General features: G+C 29.5%; 1 protein-coding gene across 1 annotated transcript in view; it reads right to left on the bottom strand.

Annotated features, from left to right (window-relative positions):
* Window positions 1-8,850: 8,850 nt before the first annotated feature.
* LOC142326375 (ATP-binding cassette sub-family G member 4-like) overlaps window positions 8,851-16,092 on the bottom strand; it is a 115,966-nt gene continuing 108,724 nt past the window's right edge. Inside the window, exons 12-13 of the mRNA XM_075368832.1 lie at window positions 14,693-14,848; window positions 8,851-11,285 (exon numbers count right to left, since the gene is read on the bottom strand). Coding sequence (XP_075224947.1) covers window positions 10,941-11,285; window positions 14,693-14,848 — 501 coding nt within the window. The 3' untranslated portion in view covers window positions 8,851-10,940. The remainder of the gene's footprint in view (window positions 11,286-14,692; window positions 14,849-16,092) is intronic.

Here is a 16,092-nt window from a genome sequence, read left to right as displayed (position 1 = left end):
TATGTAAATTTAATAATATTAATTTTTTAATTAATTTTCATTTTTATAAAATTTTTTAATGTTTTATGAACAAAGAACTTGAAAAATGATTAAGACTGTTATAAATGTAAAATTTTGCCAAGGTTTCCCTAAAATTTTGAGGAATATAATTTAACTCAACTTTCTTAAACTTGGTGAACTGAAATCTGGCTAATCGAAAAATTAATTAACTGAAGTATTTCAATTATATATATCAATTTTATACATATGAAACAATCTTTATATACAGGTGATGCAAAAAAATGTATTAATAGTATTAATACTTTGAACTGTCATAGAAAATTTATTTTCTTACTTACAAGGTTAAATTTCCAGGAAAAATAAGGCTACAGTCCAATTTGAAAAATAGAACTTTCTGCATGTTTGAAATGGTGGCCTCAGCATCAATATAACAAGTCACGACTGATTCTGTAGCTTCCACCAAAGTTTCCAATGAAACTTTTGTACTCACCGCTTGAATCTCATCCAAAAGTGTGTCCAGTTACATGGTTTATGAGGATTTACTTCTTTTACTGTTCCCCCATAAAGCTGTGTAAGGTCTGGAGAGAGCTTGCAGGAAAGTCGATTGGTCCCCAGCATCCTATCCACTGGCCTGGTACATTTTGATGAAGGTATGCTTGCAACCAAGGGGTACCATCTTGTTGGTAATAACACCTGTCATTACTTTACATTGAATGGAATGGAAAATGAAACCAGCAAGCATTGTTACAGTTATTTTCAATATATTCTTATAGTATCTTCAAAACAGAAAGGCCCAATGATTCACACAAGGAAAATTCACAGCTTTTCAACAGTAATGTGGGGATTATCTTCAGCCCTGTACATGCAATTATGCTTATTGATAGTTACATTAAGTTTGAATTGCACTTCATCCGATCAATCAATCTACCCATAAATCCTGGTTTATGTGTAACCATCCCCTGAATCCATTCAAAAAAATTGAACCCTGTGATTTGAGTCATTGTTACTTAGCTATTTCACTAGCCTTGGAAATGTACACACACAACTTAGCTTTCTTCAAAATATATCGCACACTATTAAAACCTACACTGCTGTCATGTGACCCCTGCCTTACAAATTTTTGTGGTGAACGCTGAAACAGTTCCAGCACCTGGAGATTAATCACTTGCAGCTGAGTGACGTTGCTCTGATCGGCCTTTCTGCACATCACATACTGTTCCATGGACCTCAAATTTTTCTCATAGAAGGTGGATCAGTCCCATACACGTCTCCATTCAGTCTGACTAGAAAGTATACTTATTTTTCAAATTTGATTCTAGTCTTACGTTTCCAAGAAATTTAACCTTGAAGGTAAGAAAATAAACTTTCTATAACAGTTCAAAGTGTGTATATATTTTTTTGAAACACTGTATCTTTAGTAAAATTTATATATAACAACTTATTTATATTAATGTAATAATTCTTATTAATTACAGAAAGGATAACAAATCGTTATTTCATTTACTGAAAACCCAAAATCATAAGTTCTATCAAACACAACACATCAAAGCAACCCTTAGAACACAAATCACCTTTGTCAAAAGAGCCAAGTTTGTTATCTTACTTCTTTTACACTACCTCACTGTCATCTTTATGACTAAAGATTATTTCAAAGATTAACTCAATATAATAAATTACACTGCTCATTGAGACGGATGCAATTACATGTTTATTCACTAGCTACTACAGAAAACTATCATATTAAAACCAAAGGATACTTTATACAGACAAATCACAGGTCAAAATCATACCTTACTCATCCTTCATGAAAATAACTTACGAAACTCCATTTCAAAGCCATGATTACTACAGAGCGATAGCATCTTAGCATTTCATCTAAATAGTCCCAAATTTTAAATTCCAATAAGGCATAGTCATCTATAAACTACAAGTTTTCCATATCATATGCTCAAGCAAAAACTTAATGCTTATATACTGAATAATTTGCCTACAAAAAAAAAGTTTTTTTTACCAAGCAGTTTAAAACCAGAATCAACGCTCCTGAAACTTATTTTTAGCTTTGTTAATTGTAATTTTTTTTTTAATTTTGTACTTATAGTTTATTGTAAAAAAAACGTTTGCATAATATACATACTTTATGAAATATATTTCTTCATATTTACCAGCTGGCTTGTATAAATCACTGTATTTCTATTTATCCATAAACTTTTGTTAATATACAGTATTGTTATTTTTTCAAATTTGAACTAAATATTTTTGTATTGTTTTACTATAATTCATAATCTTCACTTTGTCCAACATGAGTACGGATGACTATGTGTAATAAAAATTGAAAAAACCTTTTATTACAATATCAATAACATAATACATAAAATATTTTTGCTGCTTCAGTAAAGAAATGTACATTTTAGTTACATGATTAATAAATATGTGAATCGTCAATGTACCACATAATTATTGTCTCCAAAAGTTTAGTTTTTGTTATCAGTTTCACCACATCTTATTATAAACATACCCGAAAAAAGATACACTAAATACTATATCTCAGATTCTAAATCAAATAATAATTACTCTTTTAAAATTATTGTAGTATAAATAGAGATTTTTGATAATTTCAATTAAGAAGAAAATCTTATTTATTTCTTTTTCTTAATTTGATTGAATATAAATATTACTAATTGGAGAGTAGACTTAAGTAAAATTTTATTTAAAAAAATTGAATAAAAATAATAAATGCTTGAAATAAAAACATTCTTATGTAATGTAAAGTGTATAAAGCTATTAAATACATATGTGGAACATAATTATTAAAAAAAATATTAGGAATAGAATAGGGACTAAGATAATTGGGAAAGATATCAGCTTGGAACATTTGAAACATCAAGTAATAAAGTGTACTATTACCATAATTTATAAACCAGAAAACACTCAGTATTAATAATAGATGTAATACAAAAGGAAGCTAATTTTGGTTTACTTTGTATCAAATCAGGAAAAGTTTTCTCTCTTCCTCGTCAAACTGTTGTTTTCCATTTCTATTAAGGCAGAACTTTTATAGCCAGTATTTACAGTTAGCATATGTCACCATTTTGTTCACCTTTTAATTAAATATAAGTTCCTTTTCTTGTAATATTAACACATCTTAGGCCCTCTGGAATCTGAAAAACAAAAATTATAGTTTCTGCATAACCTCATATATTTTATAGAATTTATTTTTCCAATATATCTTAAATTTTTGGTCATGTTGTTTCAATAGTTTTCTTTTTGGTATGTTTCCAACTGTTCAAGAATTTTATCTTAAGCCTAAATTTTGTTTATTATCTTTTAATAATTAATAAAATAATTACTTCCTAATAATGTAATCATTAAGTCATTAATAATTTATAATGATTACTTCCTAAAAATTACAAACTTATTTAAATTTTCTACCTTCTTTTCCATGGTCTTTTCCAGTCATTTGACTGGTTTAATGCAGGGAATCTTGGAGAGCCCAAGATTCCATATCTAGTGCTAGTCATTTCATTTCAGTATACCCCCTACATCCTGCATCCCTAACAATTTGGTTTACATATTTCAAACGTTGCCTGCCTGCACAATTTTTTCCTTTTACCTGTCCGACCAATATTAAAGCGACTATTCCAGGATGCCGTAATATGTGACCTGTAAGTCTGTCTCTTCTTCTAACTATATTTTTGCAAATGCTTCTTTCTTCATCAATTTGCCACAACACTTCATTTGTCACTTTATTCACCCATCTGATTTTTAACATTCTCTTGTAGCACCACATTTCAAAAGCTTCTAATCTTTTCTTCTCAAGTACTCAGATTGTCCAAGTTTCACTTCCATATAAAGCTATGCTCCAAACATATTCTTTCAAAAATCTTTTCCTAAAATCAAAATCAAATTCTTTTCTTTTACATCAGAAATTTTTGATGTTAAGTTCTACATTCTTGTCTGTTCCCAGATTTTTTGTAAATTTTGAAGTCTCCACATCTATAAATATTGAAAGAGAGAGAGAGAGAGAGTGTGTGTGTGAATAACTGCATATATATATATATATATATGTAGTTATTCAAAAAGAAGTAGCAGATTTTAAATATTTATTTCTAATGAATGGCCAGTAGATAGACACATATCATACATCACTGAATAGAGGAAAGTTCAAAGTTTTATTTATGCTTCAACATGAACACCATTTGTTATGCGACAGATGTCAAATCAATAGTCCATTTCTTGCCACACATGAATTAACTGGTTCCTGGTTATTGAATTCACTGCTGTAACAATTCGATTTTGCAGAGAACAGTAGCAGGCATAGGTAAAATTTGCCCACAGATAAAACCCCCACAGATAAATTTCGCAAGGGATAAGATCTGGTGACCTAGATGAACAAGATCATGTTGCCCACCTTTTCCAATCCATCATATAATTGTGAAATTCAGATACTACCATATCCCAGGTTAGAAGAAGGTTGGAGCGCCGTCTTGGATGAAGATAAAACCATCCTGATCTTGTTGAATTTGTGGAAACAGCCAATTTTGAGCAAGTCCAGATATGTAATTCCAGTCATAGTTCCCTCTGTAAAAAAGAAATGGCCATAAAATTTTGTTGACAGTAATGGTGCAAAATACATTCAACTTCGGAGAGTCTCTTTCATGTTCGATGACTATGCCAGGAGTTTCAGTCCCCTAAATTCTGACGTTGTGACAATTCATTTTACTGGAGATATGAAATATTGTTTCATCGGAAAAAATTAGCCTTTCAGAAAAGTGTAATCTAAATCTTTGAAAGCAGTTCAGATACACTCAACATTTTCATCTGACATGTGAAGATGACCAATGCTTTTCCCTTCGCTTATGTGACCATCTTCTACGAATTTCTTGTACCAACTATAAGTCTGTTTATGACAAGGTGGCTCGTTGTTGAAATGCATGCTGCACTGAAACAATGGATCCACTTTTTGCTTACTGCAGCACACAAAACGACTTTTCCTGCTCTATTTTCTCATAAACAAACTACAGTGCTGCTGTAGGGATTGAATGGAACTAATACTTAAAAACTTTGAACTTTTCTCTATTCAGAGGAGTTAACATAAGTCTCTCTATCTATTGTTGTTCATTAGAAATAAATATTTAAAAAATCTGCTTCTTCTTTTTGAATAACACTTATATTATGACATCTATATTGATATCTATATATATCTAAGATGCTTTCGGATCTTGTGAATCATTTTACTTAGTCGTATGGTTTGGTATTGAGGATTGTATATTGTAATTAATTCTATTAAATTTTTGTAAAAGTTGTTTTATGGACTGGGTAGCTATTTGATAAGGTCTTATCTTGAAATTCATTGGGAATAACATCTGTGAATTAGTATTTTTATTTTTTGTTGAATGTAAATAAGTTGCTCTGTACCACTGAGTTTTATATATTTTTGTAACTTTTGTTAATTTCTATCAATACCAGGATGTTAAGAATTTACAAACTTTATAGGAGGTGAAAGAGAGAGAGTAAAATCTCTGTCAAACTTGAGAATTTTAACAGTGTGTATCATCATAAAACTTTTAATTTTTTTTTGGGGGGAATTTTTACCAAGTGCAAAGTTTTATATTATGGGTGAAAATATTTAAAGCTTTTTTACTTTCTTTAAAGCACATTTGAAAAGTTATTTTTTGTTAAATTAAATAGAAGAATGGACATGAACATTAGTAAAGTATTGATGCAAAAAACCTTTTAGTATACTGGAGAATTTGTCATTACCAACCAAGAGTTAGTGGGGAAGTATTACAGGTAAATACTAGTTTCTTTATTTTCATTAATATACATCACCAGGAATAATTAATGAATTAGCAACATGAACACTTATAAAAACAAAATTAAGTAGGCATTTCATTACTAAATTTGTATTTTGTGATCTACTACCTAGCAGAACTTGATCACTTTTTCCAAGCAGGTAAAATGTCAATTATGGCAAAATTTTTTTAGTCATAATTTTGCCTATTTGAATTATTTAATGATTTTTTTTTTATTAAACAATATTTTTTATTATACACATATTTTATTAATGATTTTGATTATTTTTTATTATACAAATGATTTTTTAATAATTTTACTTTCCTGTTTAGACAGCACTGTAGCTCTAGAAGGGAAAGTATTGTAATCATTCCAATTTGGGCATATGCGGTTTTCACTGGATCTTGATGTTTTGACATCTAAGGAACTCAAAAAACGGCTGGAAATTTTCAGGTTGCATCTACACAACTAGCAAATTGATTTTGACTAAACTTTATTAGATTACTTATATATATGGGGCATTGATGCTATTAAATTTTTGACAAAAAAGGTCAAGGGGGTAAGGCTGTAGAGCAAGGTCACCCTCAGTATCTGAGGCACTAGTGTCACAGTCCGCCATCTTGGACATTTCTTTTCCCTCGTGACTATAACCAGATTGTTCTTTTTATTATAAATATAAATTTTAGTTATTTAACAGTTTCCAAAATTTTCTAATATACAATAAATAACTTAAATCAGACTTTTAACTTAAATCAGACTATATCAGTGGAAATTCTTTTTTAAAGGACAAGAGGCTTCTGGTCTAGTTGATTTATTAAAGATTATTTTCATTTCAATCAGGAGCAATTCTTTGAATTTTCATTTTAATCAGGAGTAATTCTTTGAAATTCCAGCTTCTTCTTGTGGTAGAAGAGCAGTAATCTCACAATTAACACTGTTAATTTGTGTTGCCAGGTTTAAAATATTTTATAAGAAGCTTACAAAAAATTCTTTTATAATTTTACAAAATTATGAATATCTGCAAATTATGGTGTTAAAATGTCTCACCAGTAAGTTTAATCTTTAGCTAGACTTAGTTTTTACAATAGTAAGGGTTTAATATAGTATAACTCTAAAATAAAGAAAACGTTTTATATATAACTACATAAAATTGTGTGTAATGAATATATTTCATATACATTTATACACACTTTATACAAACACATTAATATAGATAACAGTAAATAATAATGATTCACAAATTGATATTGCAGTTGCTAGACTAAATTTATTGAATAAGTATAAAAATAAACGATTAATTCTTAAAGAAAAAATTAATAATATAATTTAGTATTTAAAATAATTATATACATCTATAAATATAAATATATATATATATTTTTTTAATGTGAATAGTGCAGTCTTTAAAATAATATGTATCATCATAATTAAAACTTAGCATAATTGAAAAATATTTTATCATAAAATTATCACAAAAATAATTTCTTTTAAAAATATGTTATTTCTATGTTAAATATTAAAATTGTAAAAATACACAAAAAATAGATAAATAAATTTTTACTTACAAAATACCAAATTTTTTTTTATTTCAGCTCACTAGTATAAAAGTAACAAATTTTTATAATTTTTTATTTCAGTTGTATAAACAAGCAATAGATAATTAAAAACATTTAATTACCTTTAAAAATGTTATCACAAATATATTAAAATATTTACAAAAATGTAATTATAACTAGCATTAACATACTAGAATATATTAACTTGTACATTACATAAACCTACCTATTTTCAGAAATTTATTTAACAAACATGAAAATTTGTTACATGTTAATACTATGTTTATTAATCGCAAGAAGAATATTGGCATAAAAATTAAATTGTTACTAAAAAAAACAAAATCAAAACCTATCTAAACTGAAACTTCAAAAATATTAAACTTTTTCAGAATGATAATAATAAACGATTTTGGAATTGTAACCATTCACCATAATTATACTTCTGGGGTATAGAATTAAAACGGATTAGGATGTAAATTTTCCCAGAATTATATGGTTGTTTTATAAAAAATTAAATACAGTTAATAACCAGTTTATCCAAGTAAGAATTCCTGAATTACACAAATTAAAAAATCTTCTGCCAGTATTCTGTACATTGTACAATAACATCTCTGCAAGATATTTTTTTTATCTGTAATCTATATAAAGTTACACATAAAATTATATCTATATAAACATAGAAATATATGAAAAAGTAATTCTTGTCATGCTGAATAAAGTAATTGGTAATATTTGTGGATGTATTTAATCATTTTGATTTGTAAAATGCACCAAAACAGAAAAAAAATTGATAAACAAGAAAAATGTTTACATATCATATAAATCTGTTAAATTAATTAAAATTAGAAGATCAACAGGGTTTCAGAAGTTATGGATCATCGCCATTTTGGAACTTAATATTTTTATGATAAAAATTTGGGAGCTATAATGAAAGACTGTCTCTGAAACAGGAGATCTCTTGTGGGATAATAATGTCCTATGTGGTAGCACAGGACACAGGTAGAAATTAATAAATTTATAAAGTAAATAGAACTTTGTAATAAACTACTTGTCTGTGTTAGCACCTATGTACTTATGAACATTGTTGTCCATTAACAAGTGCCTACCACTGAATAACAACTCATTTACTATATCTCTAAACGTACAATACATGCATTTTGAACACAAAAGAGCTTTTTCAACAGGTTAGGCAGTGTGCCTAACCTGTGCTGAAGAGCAGTGTGCTCTTCAGCTATTATACTATTGTTAACCCTTCCAAAAGTTAAAAACTTTTATTACATGTTTGCATGTACACACACACACACACACACACACACACACACACACACACACACACACACACACACACACACACACACACACACACACACACACACACACACACACACACACACACACACACACACACACACACACACACACACACACACACACACACACACACACACACACACACACACACACACACACACACACACACACACACACACACACACACACACACACACACACACACACACACACACACACACACACACACACACACACACACACACACACACACACACACACACACACACACACACACACACACACACAATGTGTTTGTGGATATAATTTAAGTCAATATATCTATTTCTTGTAACGTTTAAAACTGAGTGATTATCTTTTATATTATGTACTGTTAAAAGATTGTAAGCCTCTTCCATGTTTAACTTTTAGAAACATGTTCTACTAAAATTATTATTTGTTATTTTATATTAATGAAGTCATGTAATCATCTATAAAAAACTTTTTATATATTTAATGCACTTTTACTTTACCATATCGTGGTCAAGCCAAATATGTCTTGGCCTTTCTCTTTTTCTGTTTAGCCTCCGGAACCACCGTAAGGTACTACTTCAGAGGATGAATGAAGATGATATGTATGAATGTAAATGTAATCTTACACGGTTTCAGGTATACCGCACCTCAGATGGTACAGGTAAGTGAAAGCTGACCACCAAAGAACATCTGTATCCATGATTTAGTATTCAAATCTGTATAAAGGTATCCTTTACTAGGATTTGAACCTTAGAACTCTCAACTTCGAATTCAACTGATCTGTGATGATGAGTTAACCGATAGACCAGCCTGGTGGGCCATATGTCCTGGCCTATCAAACAGGATAAACAGGTTCTTACTGTACTGCTAGGAACAACTTAAAAAATATTTACATAATTGTAATGGTATCAATCTTAGCAATAAAAACATCAAAGTTACAAATAAATTGATGAAAATGTATAATAATAAAATAAAGTTAAACATTTTTAAAAACTTATAAACCTACATATACATTTATCTTTCCTTTTAAAAAAGAATTGAAAACTGTGCCCTACCAGTTTTATAACTTATAAAATTCAGAAATTATTTTTTAATCTTTTTGCACACATTTTATGACATGCATGTGGACATATTTTGCAAAATGTAAATATTAACAAATTCTTTTCCTTTTTTAATAAAATGAAAGTTTTATATGACTCTGTGCATACCTACACTTTATTGAATTCTGTGTACCTATTGAATAACAGGCTAAAAGAATCTATGTAAATTATACAGCATGAACAAGATTCTTTTAATATATTATTTTTAACTTACTAAACCTACTTTACACTCAATTACAATAATTTTAATTGTATTCATCTGACTGAATGAGAGATTCCTCACTATCTGAATGATAGGGCACATTTAAACACTGAGTCTTCATCGCACAAACTCCAGCAAAATATTATGTAATGTTAACTGGTATCTAGGATTACTTAACATTATTTTTAATTTAATATTTCACTATTATTTCTATGAATCATTCACTAACACATAAAAACACATTTATAATAATAATAGTATTAATGCATTAGACATTATTAAATAATAAATCTATAATTAAAACTGAACTTATTAGTTTCACAAAGTACTAATTCATATGTTGTTTTTTTATATCACAAAAATACAGTTATAATAGAATGCATCTAATAAACTAATGTATCTTGTTTAAAAGTTAGACCATCAGGTTGCACAGAGAATACAAATTTCTACAGATAACCACTTTTTCATGTTATATATTTGTTGGTATTGAATATATATTTTATTTATTCACCATAATTAATCCACAACAATCCAGCTTCAAAATATGAATAGAACAATCTGTATTAAACAGAACATGTTTCAAGTGTAGAGAGAAAAGTAGCCAGAATGTTATATAATTATAAAATTCCAAAAATTGATTAGAACAAATGTAATGCAATGTTTCCAAAAGAAATTGCATTATTAATAAGGTTTAATAAACCTTATGTGTGTTATTGATAAATAAATTTTTAAAAATAAAGTTAATAAATAAAATTATTTATGTGAAATTTTTTAACTAATACATGAATTACAAATGAAATCAAAGTATGGTATTTACAGAAAAAAAATCTGTCGGTTACAACCATTTCATCGGTATTCATATAATGAATATTTCCTGATTTATGTGACAGATTTCACTGAATATGTCATTTGCACAGCAAATGATAGTAACTGATAGTTTAATTTTTAATACAGTTAATCAACATTTCATGTCCAAGAATGAATTTTCCATCTTAAAACAACATATGTTACAATACGTAATACTACAAAAAAAATTATTAAAACGACAACATCTACCCAAAATAATGTATCAGCCATATCTAATTCTTCAAGGTATTTTTCTGGATTACGAAAATGACAATACGGTTCTGAACATTTTAATCTGGCTCTATTGAAACCATAAACGGCAAGCATACACCCTTCATAACCAAACCTTATATATGAAAGATACGATAACCACTGAAGATATGATGGAATTGCGTTTAATGTTACAAAAAATCCAGAAAATAAAACACAAGGTATAGCAGTCACCGGTCCAAAATAAGTTCCATTCTGAAACATAATGTAATTTTCATAATAGTTTAGTAAATATAAGAATAACTGTTCTTTGCAGTTATGTTATTCTAAAGTACCTTATTTGATTGAGGAAAGGGTTGCTATATGTTGCTTATGTGCATTTCTGGATCCTTTAACAAAATTCATCAAGTAATCACAGAAAAATTTCCCATCAAAGAATAGCATACATGATTTGGTTAAAAAATGATGTTTAATGTCAGTCTAAAATGCAAAATTAAATAGGCAACTTCCATTAGGATTCCAGAGGCTGTAATTGATATACAAAGAAGAATTTCTGTTAGTCTGGAAAAAATCTATGTATCAGGTATCATAACAAAGCGGTGTAAAGTATGGCTTCAACAAGACTGAGCATGGTACAACAAAGAGTCACACTAGTCAGCGTTCATGTGACTTTTACAGAACAAACTGTTAGCAAAGCAATGGCCTCCACATTTCCCAGATTTGTCTATATGTGATTAAATTTCCATGCTATCGATCAACTGAAGGAAAAAATTGACAATAATATTTTGCATCAGTTGATCTCAATATGATACTCAGGCATAAAAGTAATCACTGCACAGGGCATTCAATTTGAACAGTAAACTTTTGTTAATATAAATGCAGAATATAATTTAATTTACATTTTCATTTCATTCATAGAATGCTTTAAGTTGTTTAGCTGTGATTGTCTGGATTTAAGCTGAAGTTATTTTAAATAACAATTAGAATAAAGATTATTTGTATCATTTAAGTTAAATCTAATTTTAATCAAGAGAAAAGAGTTAAGGATTCAAGAAATGAAGTCTGTTGAATAGGATGGCCGTGGATGTGACATGGAGAACACAGGTAGTTCCACAGAAACTGCTACAAAAGTAGGTCCATTTTCATTGTAAAGTTATTTATCAACATATCAGCTGGTTGAGATGGTGATCACATAAAAAAAAGCCACAATAATTTACCAACATAAACAATAACCTAGAAATCTACATCCCAAAGCATTTCAACATAAAATATACAAACTTATATATGGGCATCTATATAAAAATTCAATATATAAGCATTTATAAGTTGCTGACGTGCCTGTTGTTGATTGTTGCTATGGCAAACCAATTTAATTCTGTAACCAATTAGAAATCAATTTGAAGCAGCACTCATTTATTCATTTTTATCTTTTTGAGTGTTGCTTATTGTATAATATTTTATATTTTCCCCTAAAGCTTACAGTAAAATTATAATAATCAGATAATTAAGTTTAACTTAACAAATAGGTTAAGAAGAATATAAAATTATATTTATATAATAAGTATCATTTAAAAATTTAATAAAGAATATGTTATTTTTTATTATTATTGTTATTACTTATTGTTAAAAAAAAGAATAATGAATGAAAACTATTGTGAAATTGTGTGAAAGATGATAAACTATTCCTTATAACCTGATGTTTTCATAATACCTGAATGTTTCAGAGGGTATCATAGAAACTGAAGGTTGTGAAGTAAAGTAAAATATCAAAAGCAACGTGATGTTAATTGAACCATTTCCTATAATTCTCACTCAGGTTAAGAAAGCTGGGTAAAATCCAGTGCAATTTTGGTTTATTTAACTGCAACTTAAAATGCTACTTTTACTGTTACTTGAAATATACCAGAAGCAGTCAATAATACTTAGAATAATGTTAAAATAATACAGCAACAACAATAATTGATAATAATGTATTTATTTTAAAAAATAACGAATAATATGAGGGCGGTCCAGAAAGGAAGTTATGTTTTGCCTAGCATGAAGATGGATGGGAATAGAGCCGCCATCTTGATATCAAAATGTTTCAACACTCAGTATGCATCAAGCTGTCGTAGCATGTGGACTGTGATTTTTATGCTTTGTTCATTGTGAATTACTGAAATGTGTGGTTCAATAGAAAATCCTGCGAGTTGTGAGGTGCGTTCAGTGATTAGGTTTTTACTGGAAAAAACCTCAAACCAGTTGAAATTCATTGACAACTTTGTGAGGTGTACGGAGATGTAATAATGAGTGAAGGTGGAGTGAGGCAATTGTGCATTCAGTTTTAAAATGGCTGCACCGATTGTCATGATGAGGACCACAGGGGTCGGCCTAGCCTTGTGACTGATGAACTGATGATGAAAATCAGTGATAAAATTTGTGAAAATCACCACATTACGATTACAGAACTCTCACTTCATTTCCCCCAAATTTCATAAAGTGAAATTGTGTCGGGGAAGCTTGGTTATCATAATTTTTGTGCAAGATGGGTGCCAAAAATCTAAAGTGGCAGACTTTTACAGAGAGGAATTGAAAAGCTTGTGATCATCATTATGATAAGTGTCTCTACTTAAATGGCGACTATGTAGAAAAATAGTTTAAAATTGTCTCTTTCAAATATATATAATAAAATTTCTTTTTTTTATTTGGTTGCTTTTTTACTTCAAAACATAAGTTACTTTCTGGACAGCACTCATAGTTGTTTAAGAAACTACTTAATCTGCATATCCAAAAGTTTTAGAGTGAATCTTATCAAGTACTTCTCAGAGAAGTAGAGGTCAAGCACTAGCTCATGTTGAGTTTTTTACTGCCTTAGTCAGTGCATTTGGGGCTAATTTTTCTTGAAAAAAAAATTGGTTACATTTCAGTGGACTTTTAAGATAATTTGTTACTTATCTGCCATCTTGATTCCCTCAATTTTGCGCCCCAATGTACAATATACAAATGAAGGAATCTGTACAATGAAGATTTAATTTTTTATTTCATATGAAAACAGAATTCCATTGCTTTTGCATGATTTTTACATTAAGTAAGTAGACTTCATCTATTTTTATGAAAAACCATTTCAGACATTATTTTTGGATATGTTCAAATATATGTTTTGGTCGATTACTGCTTTGTTGTAGACATTTTACACTAACAAGAATTGCCTGAACAACCAGCACTGTGTAAAAGTTGTAAAAAGAATGTAGGATTCTTACAGGCAGTTACCAAACCGAGGAATTTTTCTTGGCATAATGGTTTTGTTATCTTAGTTTTACGCTGCAACTTAGTTATTCTTAAATTTGTAAATTTTTAGTAAAACTACTCATTCTTAGAGGAATGTATCAGCTCTATCCTCAGACTGCTGGAAGATCCTGCAATCTGGTATTGCAAATTATATCATGTCAAGTAACAAAAACTTTACAAGCAAATTATTATGAAAAACTCAATTTTTAATACTGAGCCACATTATACCACTATTAATTTACCTTATTCTAATTATTATAACTGATTTTACATGAATAATAATTGGTGAATATTAAAGTTTCAAAATAGATCACAAAAGTAAAAAGAAAGCTTTTTTTGGGTAGAATATGACAAGCATAATATCAAAAATAAAATAAAACATTTAAAAAACTAACCTCAACAGACATTGCAGCTCCTACTAGCAAACCCACACTCTGAGCAACAAGTGCGGTCAGTATTGTTATTATTAGGAACATTGAGAAACGATTCATATCACGTGGCTGGTTGGTCATCCAGTATACAATACAAACATATACAACAGTGAATACCACCTGCTCAATAAAAATTGATAAAATCATTTAAGCATTAAAGAATAAATTTTCTTCAAATTAACAGTAAATATTTTATAATATATTCAAATAAGTAACGTCATTCACTTTGTTCTGAGTTTATCAATCTAATTCTACAATATAATTGATTTAATAAAGAAAAAATTAAAGTACAAAATGAGATTCCTAATTGTAATTGACACTGGAAGGTTTAGTCAGTCAAAAAAATAATCTTCACATATAAGCAATATCATAGGCATTGGTTTCAAGGACTCTTGACATCAGTAAAAGAACAAGATGAAAACGGAATAGAAGGTATTCCATTTAATAGCTAGGGCAAAATAATGCATTTATATGGGAACTTCAATCCATTTTTAAAGAAATTTCAGATCTTTCTAAAGTTGCTAAATCGTACAATTGTTAAAAAAACTCACTCTTTCATTAAATTTGTCAAAAGCTCGTAAAACTATTATATTCTTAATTCCTACTGCCTAGGTCTAGTGGAAACTTCTGATCCTCTGCTGTAAATTATGGAGGATGTTGCTGCCGCTATCAGATGATACTGGCTCAGATGGTGTGGTGAGCAATGCATCAGAGTCGAGGCTCAATGGACTCCCCAGCAAAGCATGTAAGGTGGATGAAAAGCTCACTCTCTCGCTTAAAGACCTCCGTGCTTTCAAGGGCTCCACTGTTGGTCATCCAATATCCTTTATTAGAATATTTTAATCTCTTTCTGCTCAGTTCCCTGAATGGGGATTTTTTCAATCTTTACTTCGGCTTCAGGCTTCTGAATTTAGATTTCACTTTCCTTCACCTTGGAACTGGTCAAAGGCTCATTCTTCAGTGGAGACGAACTCTTTTGTTTAATCATATCTGTTTCTATCTTTGATGGCTTCAGGCTGCTGTCCTTTAAAGGTTGATTTTTCAATTTCTGATTAATGATGCATTGACTATATTTGCTAAGGCTGGTGCCAGTTTAGAGATCACATTCTCGGTTTAAAGGACGCTGCAGGTGCAGCAACAACCTTTGCGTAAGATGATGTGATCTTTGGCGAACTGCTAAACTGGTTTCGAAGTAGCTGACATTTTGAATGGTCTTTACCACCTGTACTGCCACTTCTTCCTTATAGGTTGGACAGTTACGTACGTGATCATGCATTGTGATTTTCATTGCAGTTGATACAAATCTGCGAATCACTGTATGGGTCATCCAAGTGTAACAAGTCATCACAAGCACAGTTTTGTTT

Source organism: Lycorma delicatula, chromosome 6 (genome assembly GCF_047948215.1).
Source record: "Lycorma delicatula isolate Av1 chromosome 6, ASM4794821v1, whole genome shotgun sequence".
Classification (NCBI taxonomy): domain Eukaryota; kingdom Metazoa; phylum Arthropoda; class Insecta; order Hemiptera; family Fulgoridae; genus Lycorma; species Lycorma delicatula.
Note: the sequence above shows the minus strand (reverse complement) of the source record. Positions and strands in the feature narration are given on the sequence as shown.